Raw genomic sequence first — 18,061 nt, 5'->3', positions numbered from 1 at the left:
GTGTGTCGAAGCTTGAGGAAAAGTATTATTTTGGAGTTTTGAGGTTAGGAACAAGATTTGTTTTAGATCAAGGTGAGGCGTTACAGAACAAAACACACAGATGTAAATGCAGGGTCACAATGTGTGTGTATATATGTGTGTGTGTTTGTGTGCAACACTTAAAGGCGCACTGCACCCCAATTTCCCCCGCCGCGTATCTTTTTTTTGTGAACGTCGAACAATTCAACTATCATAATTGTTTCAAAAGTTTCGACCTCGTTGGATTTCGGTTCACTGTTGATTTGAAAGGTTTCTGTATTCAGGTGAGAAAGGCCACCCTGTACACACACACACACACACACTGAACACACACAGACACACACACACACTATACACTCCCAGCCACACACAGCAGATGGTAAGTGCAATTCTGCGCCGAGCCCCGCTCCTGAAAAATAGCACAGAGGTTTGAATACAGTCTTTGTGCGCCCAAGACCTCAATAGCCTCGATACAATTGTGTAACGGACCTCCTTTCACAGAGATGGAGAGGCCGAATGAGAGAAGGAGGGAGGAGGAGGAGGAGAGGGAGAGAGAGATGTGGCACACGGGAGAGAGCTGAAGAATAAGGGAGAGAGATCGAGTCGGGAGGGAGAAGTAGAAAGAAAATGAGAAAAGAGAAGAAAAGGAGGAAAGAGAGGAGGGTTGAGAGGGAGACAAAGACGAGAGAGAGAAGAGAGGAGGATTTAGAGGAAACGAGTGCCATTCAGGACAAATGGAAGAAGAAAACGAGGGATAACAGAAGAACTATACGGCCAGAAGTATGTGGACACCCAGATATTAAACACGTGTGATTGTGACGTTACCTGTCTGGTTTCAGTCTGTCTGACAACTTGGACAAAGTAAAAACTCTTAACATCAACAACGCTGCTAGAATATGATGATTGATTTTTATTTTCATGTCATGCACACAGAGTGACGAAAACCTCACTGGTTTACATGACACCAAAAATACAAAATTACAGATTATTTTCTAGCTCAGTCTTAAACGAAATGCTTGACAGAGAAAATCGGCAACAAAAAAGGTTCCCTTCCTGAAGCACAGCTCAAGTTTTTCATAATCATCCAACCAAAAGAGATCAGCATTAATGGAGGACATTTGAGTAAAAGGAAGGTCCCGTACATCGTCACAGACGGGAAGCAGAACAAGAGATGGACCTCATTCTTAATTTCATTTTTAGGAGGGAAAACTGTCCCCTGAAGTGGCACTAAACCCGCCAGTCTGCCAGTAAACGTTTGTCAAACCACTGATACATTCACATTTCTACGTGTCAAACATGCCATATTGACATTTTCTACAATATGTGTAAAATCACATAAACATTACGTGTTTCTAACCTCACTTTCATATCAGGAAGTGGAGGGAATGGGTGGTGGAGGTTATCTAGAAGACCAGTGTTCATGAATGTGTATCAACATTGTAAGCGTGAAACCAGTTTTCACAACATGAAGACATGTTTGAACTTATCCCTGGTTTGCAGAAATGTACATAGCCAAGATTTATTCTGGTGTTTGAGTTTGGCTTTTGTCTTCAGTGAGTAGACACCAGCTTCGATGGCAGTGATGGATACATGAACAAGCTTATTTTCGCCCATTTTCTGGGTCGATGCTATGGATGATGGCGTTTAAATACTTTTCCATCTGTTCGGTTGCTGTAGAGTTTGAAAGAGAGACTGAAGTAAAAGACATTTTAAAAATTAACCACCGTAGCGCTGTCGCTGGGCTCCGGCTGCTTCCTACTGTTCCCTGTTTGCTGGCGTTTTCCTGATTTTGAACATGACGCACCAGAAGAAAAACAGAAAGGCAAACTCGTCCTCTGGCCCAATGGGAAAGGAGTCAGTCGCCTGTTTTTTAGCAGGTTCACTGCCGTTTAAAAAAACGTGCATATATCTGCTCATTTTGGGCTGACTTGACTGACGTCTGAAACAGCTGCTCTCGACCTTTATGACTTACAAACCCCTTTAAAAATTTTGACTCCTCCTCTACGGCCTTACTGTGAACATAATTTGAGTTTTGAGCACTTAAACCAAAGAAGGATTTTTCTTCTTGGATGGTTTAATTTTTAGGATTTCCCGAGGCCTGAGGTCGTGAAATTACAGTTTTGCTGGTTTTATCTTTTATGAATTGAAGGGGAAGCACAACTTGAAAAACAGCCCGAGACCAATGTAAATGTGTCCACATACTTTTGGCCATGTTGTGCAAGAGGAGGCAAAGAAAACAGAGTGGGATCACAAGCTGTAAAGTAAGCAGATTTATTGTCTCATCTGAAAAGGTGTTGCTTTGTAGCATGTGTAACATTTTAACATTCGAATCATTAACACGTTCGACTGCAAACAGTCACACTCAGGTTTTTCCCTGAATAATACAGCGATGGAAAACACCCCGAGTGCGTGAAAGCGAGTAAAAGTTAAGCAGTTTAGATGAAAAAGTGACTTCCAGCTTTCATTTGAGGGTTTCCTATATTCGCTTTTGTTTTTGGATTCATCCAAAAACTGACTCAGAGAAGTGAAAATCTTTCAGCTTCAGCTCTCCGTTCGCAGCACACGCAGCAGAATCTGGAGTTTTGCTCTGAAGCTCTTTCATGAAGTTTTGATCATTGTAACCTGCTCGATCGCTTTATGGCGTTTTATGGGAGACGAGTCTGTTCTGCATGAGCACAGAGAGCGAAAGATTTCAGATATTTCTGTGGTGGAAGGAGAGAACATCTGACAACTGTCGGATCGAAGCGAGCAAACGCCTCCAATTTACTCAATTACCTCATTGATGTATTGATTTTTTAAACAAACATGTGAGCAGTTTTCAGGGAAACTGGAAAAGCAGAGGAAAACTAATTTTGTCACCTTCTGTCTTGGTTAAAGTCTGTGCCAGAAAAACAGCGATCAGCGAGCTGAACTGAAATGAAAGGTTTGAGAATGAGGGCAGACTGAGAGAGAGAGAGAGAGATCAGGTTATAAGGAGGGCGTGAAAGAGACGAAGAGGATGGAGGGAGAACAAAACAGAGCGCGGGGAGAGACGATGAAGCGAGACGGGAAACAAAAAGAATACTAATAGATGAGAGATTTGACTGAACACACACACTTTCTGAGTTTCTCAGTGTGTTTGAGGTCTTCACATGTCGTCCTATATTGAGGTCGTATATGTGTGTATACAGAGCGTGTGACAGGTTATCATCATCATCGTCATCATCATCATCATCATCGGCGTCCTCAGCTGAGACAGTGACAGTGATCCAGTGGAGGGAGAACAAAGACGACAGCTTCTACACTTTTATGAATTTAGATGTCAGACAGGAAGCAGGAAGTGGAGATCAAGATAAAGTCGACAGCGGACGCTTTGTCAAGGCTTCTTTCACGTGAAGGGATCGTCCGATTGCTGTTATCAGTGCCCGCGTGTTTTTTCTGACATAACAGAACAATAAAACTGCTGAGTTGACGCTGAAAAAACGCTGAAAACCTGAATATGTTTTTCCCGCGCAGAAAAATCTGAATTGATATCGATAAAGAATTGAACAGATAGAAGAAAAAATAATAATAAATTCCCTTTTCCTGATCACATCTTCTCCAACAGCCTCTGAACAGACACAAACATTTACTTTGTCTTTGTCAACAGTTAATCGATCAGTTTTTGAAGATATATTGTACAGTTCTGATCTGATTGGTTACACGTCTTAAGTTGTCACTGAATACAACTCTGAATAATCTGAATCTGCAAAGTAACTAAAGTTATCAAATAAATGTAGTGGAGTAGAAGTATGAAGCAGCAGAAAATGGAAATACTCAAGTAAAGTAATAACTTGTATTGTGAGTAAATTAACTTCCGTCACTGTTTATTTTAAAATTTTGCTACAAAGAATTATTTTTTTCTGCAAATGTGCTTCAACACAGCCACGACGAAAGCATCCGACAGGTGAACCAACAGCCGTGGCAATTTTTAAGATAATTGATGCATGTAATCTGATAAATTTCACCTAGTGGCTGCATTGCATTGTGGGTAATGTAGATGCTGAAAACGAAGAAGATCGCGTGGAATAAATGATCGATTTTTAACAATTGTTTTTAAACCGTTTATAATGAGCCCAGGAGTGCGATGCTGGACCAGTGGACTACTTTTCAAAACCCAGTGCCTACATTACCCACAATGCAGCTGAGTGACATCACTGGATCAGTTTATCAGATTACGTGCAGCTTCCTCTGAAGCCACAAAAAGATTTTACACTACTTTTTTCACACATGCAGTGAAACTCCCCAAGACCTGTGAACACACTTTAATCATAAAAATAAAATAGGTGGCGTTTCCCTTTAAGGCCTTTCTGTTTAAACGTGTTGTTTACAGGTTTCACACAAACAAACTCTCCTTTACAACTTTTTTCCTTGCAGAGCAGTAATTTGTTCACACGCTCTACAAGTCGGTGATGAACGTGTCAGCTGCAGGTCTGACTGGTTCCCAGTCGGTCACCGAGATAAAAGCATTTCTATTTAAAGCTGCGGTGTAGCAGCAGCATATGTGGGGTCACCTGAGGACAGCCAGCCGGCCCCTCGCTCGTGTTCACAGTCGTTTCTTTTTTTCCCCTCTGTGGAGGATGAGAGTATGTTTGTGCGCTCATGTGTGGCTCACTGCCTGCATTCATGCATACGTGTTTGCGTGGGTGGAGAATGTGTGTTTACTGATGTAGTGACCTGAAAGACTGAGGTGGTGAGCGGATGGTTTCTGGAGCCTGTGAATAAACAGGACTGACGGTATATAAAAGTCTCCCCTGAACAGGTGACTCACGGCTCGAGCGTTTTATTTATTTATTTTAGTTATTGTATTTTTTTTAGGAGGGTCTTATAGCCTCGGCCGGGAGCGCACGTGCCGGCCCGGAGTTTGTTTGCCAGCTCAAACGTGAGAGCGTTGGACTGCATGAGACGGTGTGTACATTCAGCTGACTGCCTGGTATCCTGGGAAGACCCGTCACACGGGCCAGGTTTCCACTACATCACACACACACACACACACACACACTCACTTTCACCTGATCAGCTGCAGTCTGTCAGGGGTTACACGCAGACTCTCCCTCCTCGTCATATATGAGGAGTCCTCAGTCTGACCTGCAGCTGCTCTCTGTGCTTCTGTTCACACTGCAGGTAGAAGTTTTCACAAATCTTCTAACTTCCTGTCCGGCAGCTCCGAGGGTTTTGTTCAGATGAAGAAGCTGCATGAAGATGTCTTGTTTCTGTTGTTCTAAACTTGAGGATATATTTTCAGTTTGGGCACAAATGATCAGCGGTGGAGGAAGCATTCAGATCAGTTACTTGAGTTAAAGTTTCGTTCTCCACAAACATTTCTGGAGGAGCATTCTCCTGAACAACTGAAGTAGCTGGGGACTTGTTTTAAAATGGAAAAAACAACCAAAAGAATACAAGACCTGACCTATTACACCTCGTCTGGTGTAATCCAAGTCTCCAGAAGACCCGACATCCTGAACAACTTTATTTAAAACCTTTTTAATGCTGTAACCTCAAGACTTTAGGAGGCTCGTCATTTGTTTTTCATTCAAAAACTTTAAACTAAAGCAAAAAGAAAAATATTGTACTTAACAGTGTTGGGAGTCACGTGTTACAGTAATCTATTACTTTAAGCAGTAGAGTAATATAACAGATTTTTGATAATAATATAAAAGTTACTAAATCCAGTAACACGTTACCACCTGAAATTAGGATCCGTCAGGTCGTCGGCAACCTGTTTAAGCTGGTTCAAAGTGGAGTGATATAAATGTTTTAACTTCTGTGGACTGAACTCGGTTAGATCAGTTCGATTCTCCACAATTCAGTCGTTCACTTCATTTAACAGAAACTACAAGAACTGAAGAATAATTGATTTGCTGGTGTGATAAGAAGAGACAGGAAAAGTCATAATTTGGGTCCATTCGTCGATAATTCATATTCCTTTAGTCTGTGAGGGTCCACTGATCAGAAGAATCAAAAAGATTTGAAAGCAGAGACATATTTTCTCTTCTTCCTGCCCGCTGTTGTTGGGTATGTTTGTTTTTCTTTATGACGCTGCCTACAACATGAAAGTGTCTCCGCCTTTTTCTGTTTAGTTTCCACCTCAGGGGAGCCTGTGGAGTGCAGCAAGGCGTCTTTTTCAGTTTGTTTCCTCAACGCAGCCGAACTCAAAACAAAACAAAAATGATGGTAATTGATACGTTTTGAATGATTGTAAAATGTTTTCTGCCAGGTTAGTCTGAGGCTGTAGAAGAGAAACAACATGACCCGTCGCTTATTTTATTTATTGCAGTTATGTTGGTGAAAGTAACGCAGAAGTAGCGTAACACATTACTCTGCACAGACTGATATTGTAAAGAAACGTACTACTTTCAAACGATAGTAACTAGTATTATGTAATACATTATATTTCTGAAGTAATTTGCCCAGCTCTGGTACGTCACTACAGTACTTATGCACTCGGCTACATCCCATCAATGCTGCCGTGACACAAACACTCGTCCTTCAGCTTAAACGTTTTATACGTGCAGGGATTTGATCAGGATGTCGGTGTGTGTGAACGCAGCCTGTCAGGGGTCCTGTGAGGACGCGGCGGTCCAGCCAACCGATCTGTCAGAGCTGAGGCATCCGAGACAGGCGGCCATTAGTTCATTTAGGAGCGGGTGGGGCTGAGGAGGAGGAGGAGGAGGAGGAGGAGGGGTGAGGTTTAGACAGGCAGGCCGGATTGACACAGCAAATGTTCTCATGTTAAAGGGATTATCACAGAACAGAGGAGGGGAAGCACCACGGACTGACATTTCATCTACTGACAGAGCAGCCTGCAGGGACTATATTTCACAGCGGCGGGACACGAACTATTCCCTCTGATTTTAGGAATGAAGAGAGGAACATTCAAAAAAAAGAAAAGAAAAAAAGCAGTCAGAAGGCCGCACATAAATCGAGCATGTAAACTTTAAAATCCAGGGAGGAGAAAACACAAAAAGCTGCAGGGACGTGGCTGTGAGCCGACAGCGGTGAATTATTTATTCTCATGTTGGAGGGATTATCAGCAAATGGAGGAGGAGGAGGAGAGCTGGAGCAGTCTGACAGTTAATAGAAGGCTGGAGAGTCGTATTGTGGGGCGACGGAGGACAGAAATGTTGTCTCGTTTGCTCAGTTTTTTCAATTTTTTCTGATTGAATAGATATAATGAGAGCTGTGATGACTGTTAGCAGGTTGCCAGCCAGTACGTTAGCGTGAATAATGACATCTTGAGAGATATCCACCTCCTGAAGGGAAAAAAAAAAGACTGAAGGCATAAAATTAAAACTAAACCGACCTTGGTTGACAAAACGATCAGGAAGTGAAAACAACGCAGTCGTGTGGTTTGGAAAAGGCTCATAAATAGTTAAATTTGACATAATAAAGAAGAGGCTCCTCATGCATCAGCGTTCACATTAGTCCCTCAGTCGCAGACATGCAATACGACTTGATGTATCATGTATACAGACGGCAGCGGGGGGAGATTTCATTACACTGTGAGGTCGACAGGTCACGGCTGAAGTGGAGTTGCACAGACAGCGAAAGCAACATGTCGGCCACAGACCAGTTTAAAAATCATATAAAGATTTAATGTTGTCCTGCTTTCTGTTTTAGTTTGTTCTCATTTTGTACCATAAAGTGTTTGAAGAACCCAGTTTGAGGATGTTTTCTACTCAGTATTTTTTGGAGCACCAAATTTTAACACCAAAACTTGCCGTTAATAATCGTTCTCCACAGATGATGAGTCCTCGTCTGTTACACTGTAGATCTCTGAATAGCTGCTGCGGTTCAGCGATTCTCTGACAGGTGTGTTTTAATTTTTAACAAGGAGAAAGTCAATATTTTACTCAACCCCAACCTCTGATCATAGAATAAATATAGGAATATTATAGGAATACCACAGGCAGCAGTGTCTCTATCATCCTGTCGTTCCTCTGTGACTACATGTTGCCACTTCCAGGTCTGGAATTATCAGTTGATGATTTGTTGAGCCTGATTTATGCTTTTACGTTGAATCTAGACGCAAAAAAACCCCCAAAAACCTGATGCAGAGCCGGTGCACCGCCGCAGAAATGACACGGACAGCAACAAATGTGATTGATCCACTTGGTAGCATTTTATTTTCAAGCTTCTTCTGCAGTGTTAGAGGCAGTGGAAGCGTCTCCTCTACTTTCCCCAGTAAACACACCGCACTCTTCGGCTGTTTCAGTTCCCTCCCGACCAGCTGGCCTTTGCTCTTGCTGGATGTCTGAAGAGTGGGCTGCCCCTCCACGAGCAGCCTGGTGGCAAACGCCGCCTTGCTTGAGTTGTTCGAGCTCTGCCTGTCCACTCTGCCTAGACCAGAGACACAGCTGCGAGCCGAAGGGGTCGGTGTGTTTAAAGGGCAAAGTACAGCTGACAATCCGCGAGCAACACCGACACGCCAGCGCACATGTATTTAATTTCCAAAGGTGGGATGGCCAAATGGGAAATTGTATTTGGTTTGTCCCCCTTTTGCTTTAATGACAGCATGCACTGGAGCTGGTATGGACTCCACAAGTTGGTGTAAGACCTGCTGACTGACAGTGAGCCACAAAGCGTCTTATGATGTCACAGATTCTTTGACTGTCCCAGTCTTCAAGTGCCCCCATAAATGTTCAGTGGGGTTGAGGTCAGGCGACAGTCAGGACTCTGCGGTCTCGTTCGGTCTTCATATCGTTCTGTCAAAGGTTCGAGGTGTGTTTGTTCACATGAATCAGCGGGTTTTGTGCTAACTTGTGGAGTCCATACTGGCTCGAGTTCATGCTGTCATTAAACAAAATGAGGACGAACCAAATACTACAGACTTTTCATTCAGCCGTTCAGCTGATATCATTTGTAATGAAAAAAATGTTTTAAATTCAAGACAAATACAAAATAGAAGTATTTTGGCTCGTGACCTCGGACTTCTTGACATGTTAATGTAGTTGTACTAGCCTGCAGGAGTTGAGCTTATAAACTGGCAGCTAAATGTGTATCCAGACCTGAATAACCCAGTTTTATAAAATCTTGTGTTTCACGAGAACTTTATTGAGACCTTTGAGCTTTAAGTTGACTTTCTAATTTCTTTAGCAACCTCCTAATACTCCTGTGGGACTGTCGTGTGTCTGTATGGTAATATTTTTTTTAGTTTCCTGGCAGTCTTGTTACCGTACTCACCTGTAAGGACCTTTAGTGTGTCAGCTTGCAGCAACCTTTTAGCCTACTTGCCTGAATTGTGATGTTCCTGTATAATATTCATATAATATGCCAGTTTTGCCGTGACGGCCTCACACGTCCATCCCCCGTCTTTCCGTCTCATAATGGAAATTAATGGATGAATGCATGACTTCACTGCCACAACGGCTGCATATAAAAAGCTATGCGTTGATGCTGCAGCCGTGTTCGCGTGCAGCCAGTCATCCAGTCATCCAGTCATCCAGGCGTTTGGATATGTAGGCCGACGCAGCGAGCAGGCAGGGACCGCAGGCACAAGCTGCAGACGCATGGGAGGAGAGGGGGGAGGAAGGGGGGAGGAGGGGAGTGTGTGTGTGTGTGTGAGGGGATATAGGCAGTGAGAGAGTGAGGGGAGGGTATAGGAAGAAGAAGAGGAGGGTGGAGAGGGAGCGAGAGATGAGGTGAAGAGAGGAGAGTTGTCCTCAGAATGACCCACAGCAGCACCAGACAGCCTCGGCCTCCCCCTCCTCCCTCTCTCCCTCCCTCTCGCTCTCTATCAGTCTATCTCTCTCCAGCCTCGCTCGCTCTTTGCTGCGTAATCGGCTGAAAAAAGGAAAGAAAAAAAAAAAAAAAAAACAGAAAAGCATGGCCTGCACTCTTAAAAACCCTCTCATGGAAAGGTTCAGTGAGGAACCCCAGAGCTCACATCAAACCAGCTTTGACCACATTGAAGCAAAATGGACGGACGTTGTTTCAGTTGATCTTTCCGACCTGAACTGGATCTTCAGCTGAGATGTTTTTATATTTTAGTACAAACTGCTAAAAATTGTGCTTCTGCAGTATTTCGACTGACAGGGAGACATCGGAGACACATTTTCCATGTATGCATAAGTACTTAGCCGTTTCGCATGGACGACGTGGTTTTCCATCGTTTGACCGTTTTTAATGACATCGTCACCCGATTTTCTTGAAATTCATTACAAATGTTAATGTGCGGTTCTGTGTAGTCCGGCTCACCTGACAGCGTTCTGTTGAAGTGTTGGTCTTGACTCTGAGGGACAAGTGAAGCAATCTTTTTTCTGATCCATGTTTCTAAGTCTGATCTAAGTGGTTTTCTCTCCTGTGGTTATGATTTGACAACTGGTGGAAAAAAGTTTAAAAAAAAATAAAAAAATTTAATTTCCTTTTTTTTTCATCTATAAAAACACATGAAAGATTATTTTTTTCCAGGTGAATCAATTTATCGTCACGTATGAAACTGAGTGAAAACATTTTTTTTTTTCAGGAGAATTTTTTTTGTGTCGTGTTTGAAACCGAGGGATTTTTTTTTTTTTCAAGGGAAATTTTCCCTTTTTTCACGTGTGAATCCGAGTGAGACGATTTTTTTCTTCTTCCGTGAAACCAAGTGAAATGTTTTAGGGGTTTTTTTTCAGGACATTTTTTTTTTTGTCATGCCGAGTGAAAACATTTGTTTTAATGTATCAAACCAACTGATTTTTTTTTTTTTTTTGGAGAATTTTTTTTTTTGTCATGACTGGAGCTGAGTGATAAAAAATGTATCTGGAGATTTTTCCTTTTTTCATGTGAGAGGAAGCCAGTTTTAAATATTGCTCTGAAATCGACCACCTAATCCTTTATTCCATTAATTATTGAGTCACAAAGTGATATTTTTTTGTTTGTTTTCACTCTTAAACATGTGTTTACTGTTATTTTGAGGAGTTTCTACAGTGCACACTATGCATCAACAGTATAAAAAGTGATTCAGGAGTAACAGCTAAAGACTATTATTCTCAGAAAACCAGACAGATAAAAACAATATTTTTGAACTAATCAAGAAGTTGGATTACTTTCATCACATTTTCATATTTTTTTTATATATATTTAGATCTTTTCTCTGTGACTGATGATGCATCTGTCCACTCCAGTCGACATTATGTGCAGAAGGTTATATTCTGCCTGCTGTGATCTAAATTTTGATATAATCTGAAAACTATTTAATGTTGCTGTTTAATCAAAGTATTCAAGTATTCAATTTAAATAAAACATGCAAGAATGAGGGAATCTAAAAAGGCAGAATTAAACCTTTTGGTGCACAACGTTCACTGGAGTGAACAGATGGATTTTCAGTCACAGAAAAAAAAAATGTACAAGAACAATGTTTCTAGCACCTTAAAATGTTGTTTTTTCCTTCCTGGTTTTGTGAAAAAAGGATGATTTAACCAACAAAGAACTAGCCAAGAGACCACTGTTTGAGACAGCGTGAAACAACTGTACATTTTTGATGAGACGTTGGGATTTTTTCCCTTGTTGAGACAGCATTTCAACATTTATTAGCATGAAACCACTAAACATTTTTAAAACAGCCGTGTTTGTGGCAATAAAATCAGATATTTTAAGCCAAAACTCGATGTTTTCTGAACCCTAACAAGTGTTTTTTGTGCCTGAACCTAAGCAGAGCATCAGGACAGCGTTGTGACGAGAGAGAAATTGAAACTGATCCTTAAAAAAAGAAATTGGCGGCTTTGTAGAAATGTTGTTTGCTTTTTATTCCGGTAATTGCGTTGGATTTACCAGTTGCTTCACAGTGACATGGTGCATCTCCTCTTCCCTCCGCCATTTTGGATTTATGATGCCAAATCTCAAAGTGACGAAGAGATAAAAGAAGAATTATAAAAAATCTAATAATCACCTGCAATTTCGGGGTCCGCCACGAGATTATTGGGACGTGGTACTCCTGCACAAATGGTTAAAATGGCTTCCAGATATCAGAGTGTTGAAGTGATGCACTTTTCTACATTGTGATTTCACTATTTGTACTCATTTTTACTTATTATCACATATACGGGACGCACAGTCGAACCCAAAAAGATTCAGCACAGAACCACTTTGTTTTAAGAGTGTGCTGTCAAGATGGAGTGTGTGTGTGTGTGTGTGTGTGAGAGTGTGTGTGTTATTGAGTGTGTGTGAAGCATTAAACACGAGATTTAGTCCTCATCGACCTGCCATATAGACTCCAACACACACACGTGTACACCACTCTGTGTGTGTGTGTGTGTGTGTGTGTGTGTGTGTGTGTGTGTGTGTGTGTGTGTGTGTGTGTGTTGGTAGAAGTAGGTCAGTAGTGAAAGGGTTCTCGACTGTCCTCACACGGCCTCTGTTCGGCCCCTCACACCACTCGTGTCGACTCTAATTTTCTCTTCCTCATCCTCCTCCCCCCTCCTCCCTCATCCCTTTCTCTGTGCTCTGATTAGGAGGGGAGCAGGTCCCACCCCTGGTTCAGACGGGTCTTGTGCAGGTTAACTCTTCCCTCGCCGCCTCCTTTCTTTCGTTTTCTTTATTTTCGCCCTAAAAAACAGTCGACTTTGATCCCCGGCGAGCCCGGCGGTCTGCTCGTGTTCCCACAGAGGCCTCTGCCAGACCATTTGCGGCGTGTAACTGGTGTTTTCGAGGGAGACCCGACGCCACAAAATGGGGCAGAGCTCAATGTTGTGCAGGACATGAATCAACCTCCCCCCCCCCCCCCCCCCCCTCGCTGACAGAGGCACAAAAAAAGGAGAGAAATTAGGAAAAAAACTGAGCCGGTTTCCAGCCAGTGAACTTCCAGGAAGGCTGGATAATGCCCAGATCTGTGAACAAATGGTGTATTACCTAACCCCAGCCAGCTTTACATGATTTACAGTAGAGGCAGAGGAGAGGCGGTGCTTGAGCTCACACTGCCATCTGCTGGACGCAGACGCAACGACAACACAAAACCCCGTATTTCACCACACAGGCTGACGTGCCAAAACGCCCCAACATGGCTCCCAAAAATGTCTCCGGCTACCTCTCGGACAAATTCCCCCCAAATCAGGACGGACTGAATCGAAAAATTACAAAAGATCTCCCCAGAATGTGAAGCTCGGTGTGTCGGGTCGAGCGGTGAAAAGGTGGAGAGGAGAGCGCAGAGGCAGTAGTTTGAATCTGGAGGAGAACAGTATGTTCCCTGGACTGGTTAGACTGGTTTCTATGGTGCTGCTGGTTTCTATGGTATTTCACCAGGCGCACTTGGCGACGGCGCTGAATACCTTGAATGATTCAGGCGGGTCACCAAGGACGCAAAATACAGGCTGAGTGTGGGAACGAAGCTGCTGTTTACAGGGAAGTAAACAGCTCGAGTGAAATGAGAGACGCTCAGAGATTCACAGGAGGCGAATATTTTTAAAAAACATACACAGATTATAACTGAAATATAAAATGTTCAAACTGTTTCCTCTCGGAGGTTATTTAGCAGATGTGACGCAGCAGGACGGTCACAGTGCAGAGGTCAAAGGTCAGGATTCAGTTAATATGAACAGAGCAGAAGCTCCTTCAACAAACGTGTGAATTTAAAGCAAAATATGAGCCGCAGAGGAAGTAATCTGATACTTTACTCGAGTATAAGATGAAAGTATTCAAACGTAAGAGTGTAAAATTATAACTGTAAGGTAAGCATCTAAAAAATCACAGTATATGGTATTACATTAGTATTATTGTTGTTATTGTTATTATTATTGTTGTCAGTTAAAATGACCTTTAATAGGATGAGAACAGAAGACACTGTATTATAATTACATAAAATAATGTCCTGATAGACATTAAATCAGATATAAACTTGAAAAAGATCTTGTTTAATAACACAAGAGATAAACACTGTCGATAAGTAAATTTACACAATCAACAGTTTACAACCTTCTTTAAACCAAACACCAAAGATCCAGGCAGAAGGCTGCAGGGTCTCTGCAGATACGAGACACTAACACGCCTTTTCTCCCCATTCAGCCTCCCTCTCTGTCTGTTCACGTCTTTTACGTCTTTGTGTCGTCTCGCTGCGTCTGCCGTGCGTGATGTGCTCTGATAGGTCGACATCAGTCTTGTGATGTTGGGAAGGCGGCGTGCGATGACGCCAAATAACAATAATCCATAATTCACCTCAAATGCATCAAACTAAAGTAACGAGGCTGTTTGAAGCTGTGAGGAGGAGAAAGTTCAGATGTTTGTGTTCAGATGTTGAGAGGGAAAGTCTCAGAGATACTCAGGTACAGGACAGATACCTGAATAGTACAGTAACGCACTGCGACAAGAATTGATATTCAAATGGATGTTTGAGGGCGTTTCTACATCGGTTTCTGGATGATTGTGGGTGTAAATGAAGCTTGTACATGTGCGCCAGTTTCCACAATGATTGAGATTAAAATATAGATATAAAAACACGATCGGACGGACACACAGGTTTCTAATTCTGACTATAAGTTTGATGCTCCTGGTGTTAAAACATTTGATAGTATCGAAAGTACAGAAAATATAAAGAAAAACTGATCAATCACACAGTTCTGTTTCTTTTAAATACTGGTATTGTATCGCATTTTTTTATTCTGCTATCGTGACGACCAACAACAAGAAGTCAATTCCACCCTGAAAATATTAAATGTATCTGTAAAAACTTGGGTAAAAAACATTTTCCGGAGGATTTTTTGTGTGAAGTCGACCAAAAAAAAAAATTGTGGAAAATGTTTTATTCAGTGGCAAAAAAATATCATATCAAATATCTTTTTTTATTTCATGTATAAATTGAGTGAAAAGAAGTTTTTTTTCTCCTGAACTTTTTTTTCTCGCTCAGTTTCACACACGAAACAAAAGATTCTCTCGGGAGAAAAAACAATCAGTTTACTTCACACGTGAAATTATTGTTCCCTGTTTCTCTCCTGTCGACTTGAAGTGGTGAAAAAGGGTTTTCTCATCTGTGTCAACACAAAAACTAAATCAGGATTTTCTTTGGGTCTTTTTTCATGTGTGAAAGCGAGTGGAAAACAATGTGTCCAGGAAAAGAAATAAAAATATTATTCATCAAAAAATATTATATTTTTTTTTTGGAGAATTTTTTCTTTCATGTATTAAATCCAGTGGGAAAAAACTCAGTAAAAAGCAAAAAAAGGTTAAATTGTTTGTAATAACTAATGTTTCCCAGGAGAAAAAAATACTTTATGACGGGCGCAATCGAACGTGAAATCATTTTTGGGGAGAATTTTTTTTTCCCATGTGTGAAATCGATTGAAAACATTTTTTTCCAGGAAATTTTTATTATTATTCATCCAAAAAAAATCAAGAGAATTTAATTTTTTCATATAAATGAGTTCATATAATACAAGTCTTGGGATTTTTTTTTTTTTATGTTTACCCAGATCAAAAAATAAAATGTCATTTCTTTTTCACCAGTTTCTCAAGTCATAAACAGGAAACAGGGAAAGATTAATGAGGAAAAGATTCCAGGAGGAATTTTCTGGGTTCACACATGAATTTTTTCCCGTTTCCTGTTTATGACTTGAGAAACTGGTTCATGCGCGAAACAGTGAAAGAAAATCAGATTTCAGAAGAAATTTCGCTTGATGGAAAAAAATTGTCCTGGAGAGAAAAACAATCTCTTGGCTTCACATGTGAATCATTTTCCCGGTTCCTCTCCGGTCGGTGTTTTATGATGGTGAAAAAAATAAATACCAGGAAAAGTTTTTTTTTTTTCATTCAGGACAAAAAAAATGTGTCAAACCAAGAAAAATACAAAATGTTTCCTGGGAGAAAAAATATTTGTCATGTGCAAGAATGGAGCGAGGAAACATTTGGGGTGATGTTTTTTTCCGTGTATGAAACGGTGAAAAAAAGATTCAAGGAGGGAAAAATTTATTTTTCTTCAATTTGTGTCGCATTAATTTCTTTTCCATGTTCCTCTTCTGTGTTTATTATGGGAGCCCTGAGGGGTTAGTGAACTTTCTTTCTTTGGTGATCCATTTCTAAAAAAGTTCTTACATTTTTTGACACAGACAACTTTTTTCCCGTGTGGAGCCGATGGAAAAATGGATCACCGGAGAAAAATGGTCTCACTTGCCCCTCAGGGCTTCCGTAGTTTATGACTTGAGAAATGGTGAAAAAAAATTCCCTTTAGGCGAATTTTTCTGTCATTTGTGAAATTGGGTTTCAGGCACTGTTGCCAACTCCTCAGTAAGGAGGGTCCCTATTGGCTGTCCTAAAGGTCGCCAGAAGTCTCTAAATGACATCATCACCTAATTTGCGTAACTGGCCATGTGCATTTAATTGTGATGGACGCTGTAGGAGAGAGGAGTAACATCGTGGGAGAGATCAAAAACACCCTTAATACTACAAATGAACTTATTTTAGTGCAGTGATTTATTTTGGACAAAGACAGTTTTACAATTACATCCGGCCCGACTGTGACCCGGGTGGGATCAGCCAGCGGCGGCTTCGCACATGCGCCACTAAACAAAAATAATAAAAAAATTCAGTTTCACATGAAAAAACTAAATTCTCTGAAGGTTTTTTCTTGGAAAAAAAACATCACAAAAAATTTCAAGTTCATTTTTTCCCGTGTGTGAAACTGAATCACACAACTGACATTTTCAATTTCTTTCTTGAATTTTTACCAAAACTGCACCTGACGTCGTTTCATTTATAATTAAGCCCGCAAAGAAACTTTGTTGTTGTTGTTGTTGTTGGGACAAATACAATCAAACTTTTATCAGAAAGTACTCGGTGATGATTTTATTGTGAAATGCATAGTTATGAATTGATTTTTCCTGAGTCTTTAATCGTTTCATCCGTTTGAAAACATCTCCACTGTAAACTTTTATTTTCTTATGAACTCTTAAATCAAATTTTGATTGAATGTTTTTCATCTGAACAACTAAAATTTAATTCAATCTAAACTCTTCATACGAAAGTTCATCAGAAACTATTTTATCTTTTTTGTCTTCAGCATCAGAAACAAGATTTTTGATTCCCTGTGAACAGATCGTCTGATTTTGATAATTCATCTGATTCTGATTCTGATATTTTTGCAGTTATGAGATGAAAACTTGTGAAAGTGTGTCAAATAAAACAAAGTCAGAGCAGCGACTTCATTGTGTTTCTGCTTTCAGATCAGCTCATGTGACTCCTCGTGACGGAGCTGAACGCTGGATGGACCGGATGTCGAGGTACTTTACTTATTATCAAATATGTTTTTTTACTTTGTGTATTAAATGAAGTTTTTTACTCCTGAACTTTTTTTCTCACACGGTTTCACACATGAAAAAAAGAGATTCTCCTGGAGGAAACAATCATTTGGCTTCACACATGAAATCATTGTTTCCTGTTTCTCTCCTGTGTTCGATCCTTTTCTAAGTTCCTCAGATTTTTTTTCCATGTGTGGAAACGCGTCAAAAATAAAATAAGGAAGACTTCATGTTTCATCTGTGAAATCATGTGAAAGAACATTTTTAGGTACATTTTTTTTTCCAAGTCTGAAAATGAGTGAAAGCAAAATGTTTTCCAGGAAAAGAAAAATTGTGGAGAATTTAATTTCATGGTTGAATCTGAGTGGATTTCTGTTTTTCTTTGTCAAGAGAATCTGTGTCACATGAATTTCTTTTCTGTGTTTATTAAGGAAGTCCTGAAGGGCAAGTGAGGAGATTTTTTTCTGGTGATCCCTTTCTAAAAAGTTATTAACTTTTTTTTCATTTGGAAACGGAAAAAAAAAGAAAATTCCTTTTCTTTCCTCATAAAAAAAATTTTCCCCACGGATTTTTTTGTCTTCGCTCAGATCCACAAAAAATTTTGTCCCATTGTGAAATTATGTTTCTTCGCTTGAATCCACACATGAAAAAAAACAAACACTTGGCACTATTGGTCATTAATCGTCTCATCCCTGTTTGAAAACATCTCCGCTGTAAATTCTTCTTTTCTTGTGAACTCTTAAATCAAATTTTGATTCAATGTTTTTCTGCTTTTGAATCTTAGCAACTAAAGTTTCATTCAATCTAAACTCTTCATATGAAAGTTC

The 18,061-nt window shown here is 40.6% G+C and overlaps 1 protein-coding gene across 6 annotated transcripts in view; it reads left to right on the top strand.

Annotated features, from left to right (window-relative positions):
- The window catches only part of LOC311272935 (uncharacterized protein), a 34,356-nt gene that overhangs the window by 11,341 nt on the left and 4,954 nt on the right, over positions 1–18,061 (top strand). For 3 of the 6 annotated variants that reach the window (XM_084379709.1, XM_084379711.1, XM_084379710.1), the window contains 2 exons: positions 4,855–4,944; positions 17,160–17,216. In XM_084379709.1, the coding sequence (XP_084235835.1) occupies positions 4,937–4,944; positions 17,160–17,216 (65 nt within the window). In that variant the 5' untranslated portion in view covers positions 4,855–4,936. The remainder of the gene's footprint in view (positions 1–4,854; positions 4,945–17,159; positions 17,217–18,061) is intronic. The other 3 variants (XR_014624623.1, XM_084379712.1, XM_084379713.1) reach the window with 1 other exon arrangement.

This window comes from Pagrus pagrus (genome assembly GCF_965226575.1).
Source record: "Pagrus pagrus genome assembly, chromosome: 17".
Taxonomy (NCBI): domain Eukaryota; kingdom Metazoa; phylum Chordata; class Actinopteri; order Spariformes; family Sparidae; genus Pagrus; species Pagrus pagrus.
This window is presented reverse-complemented; position numbering and strand designations above follow the sequence as displayed.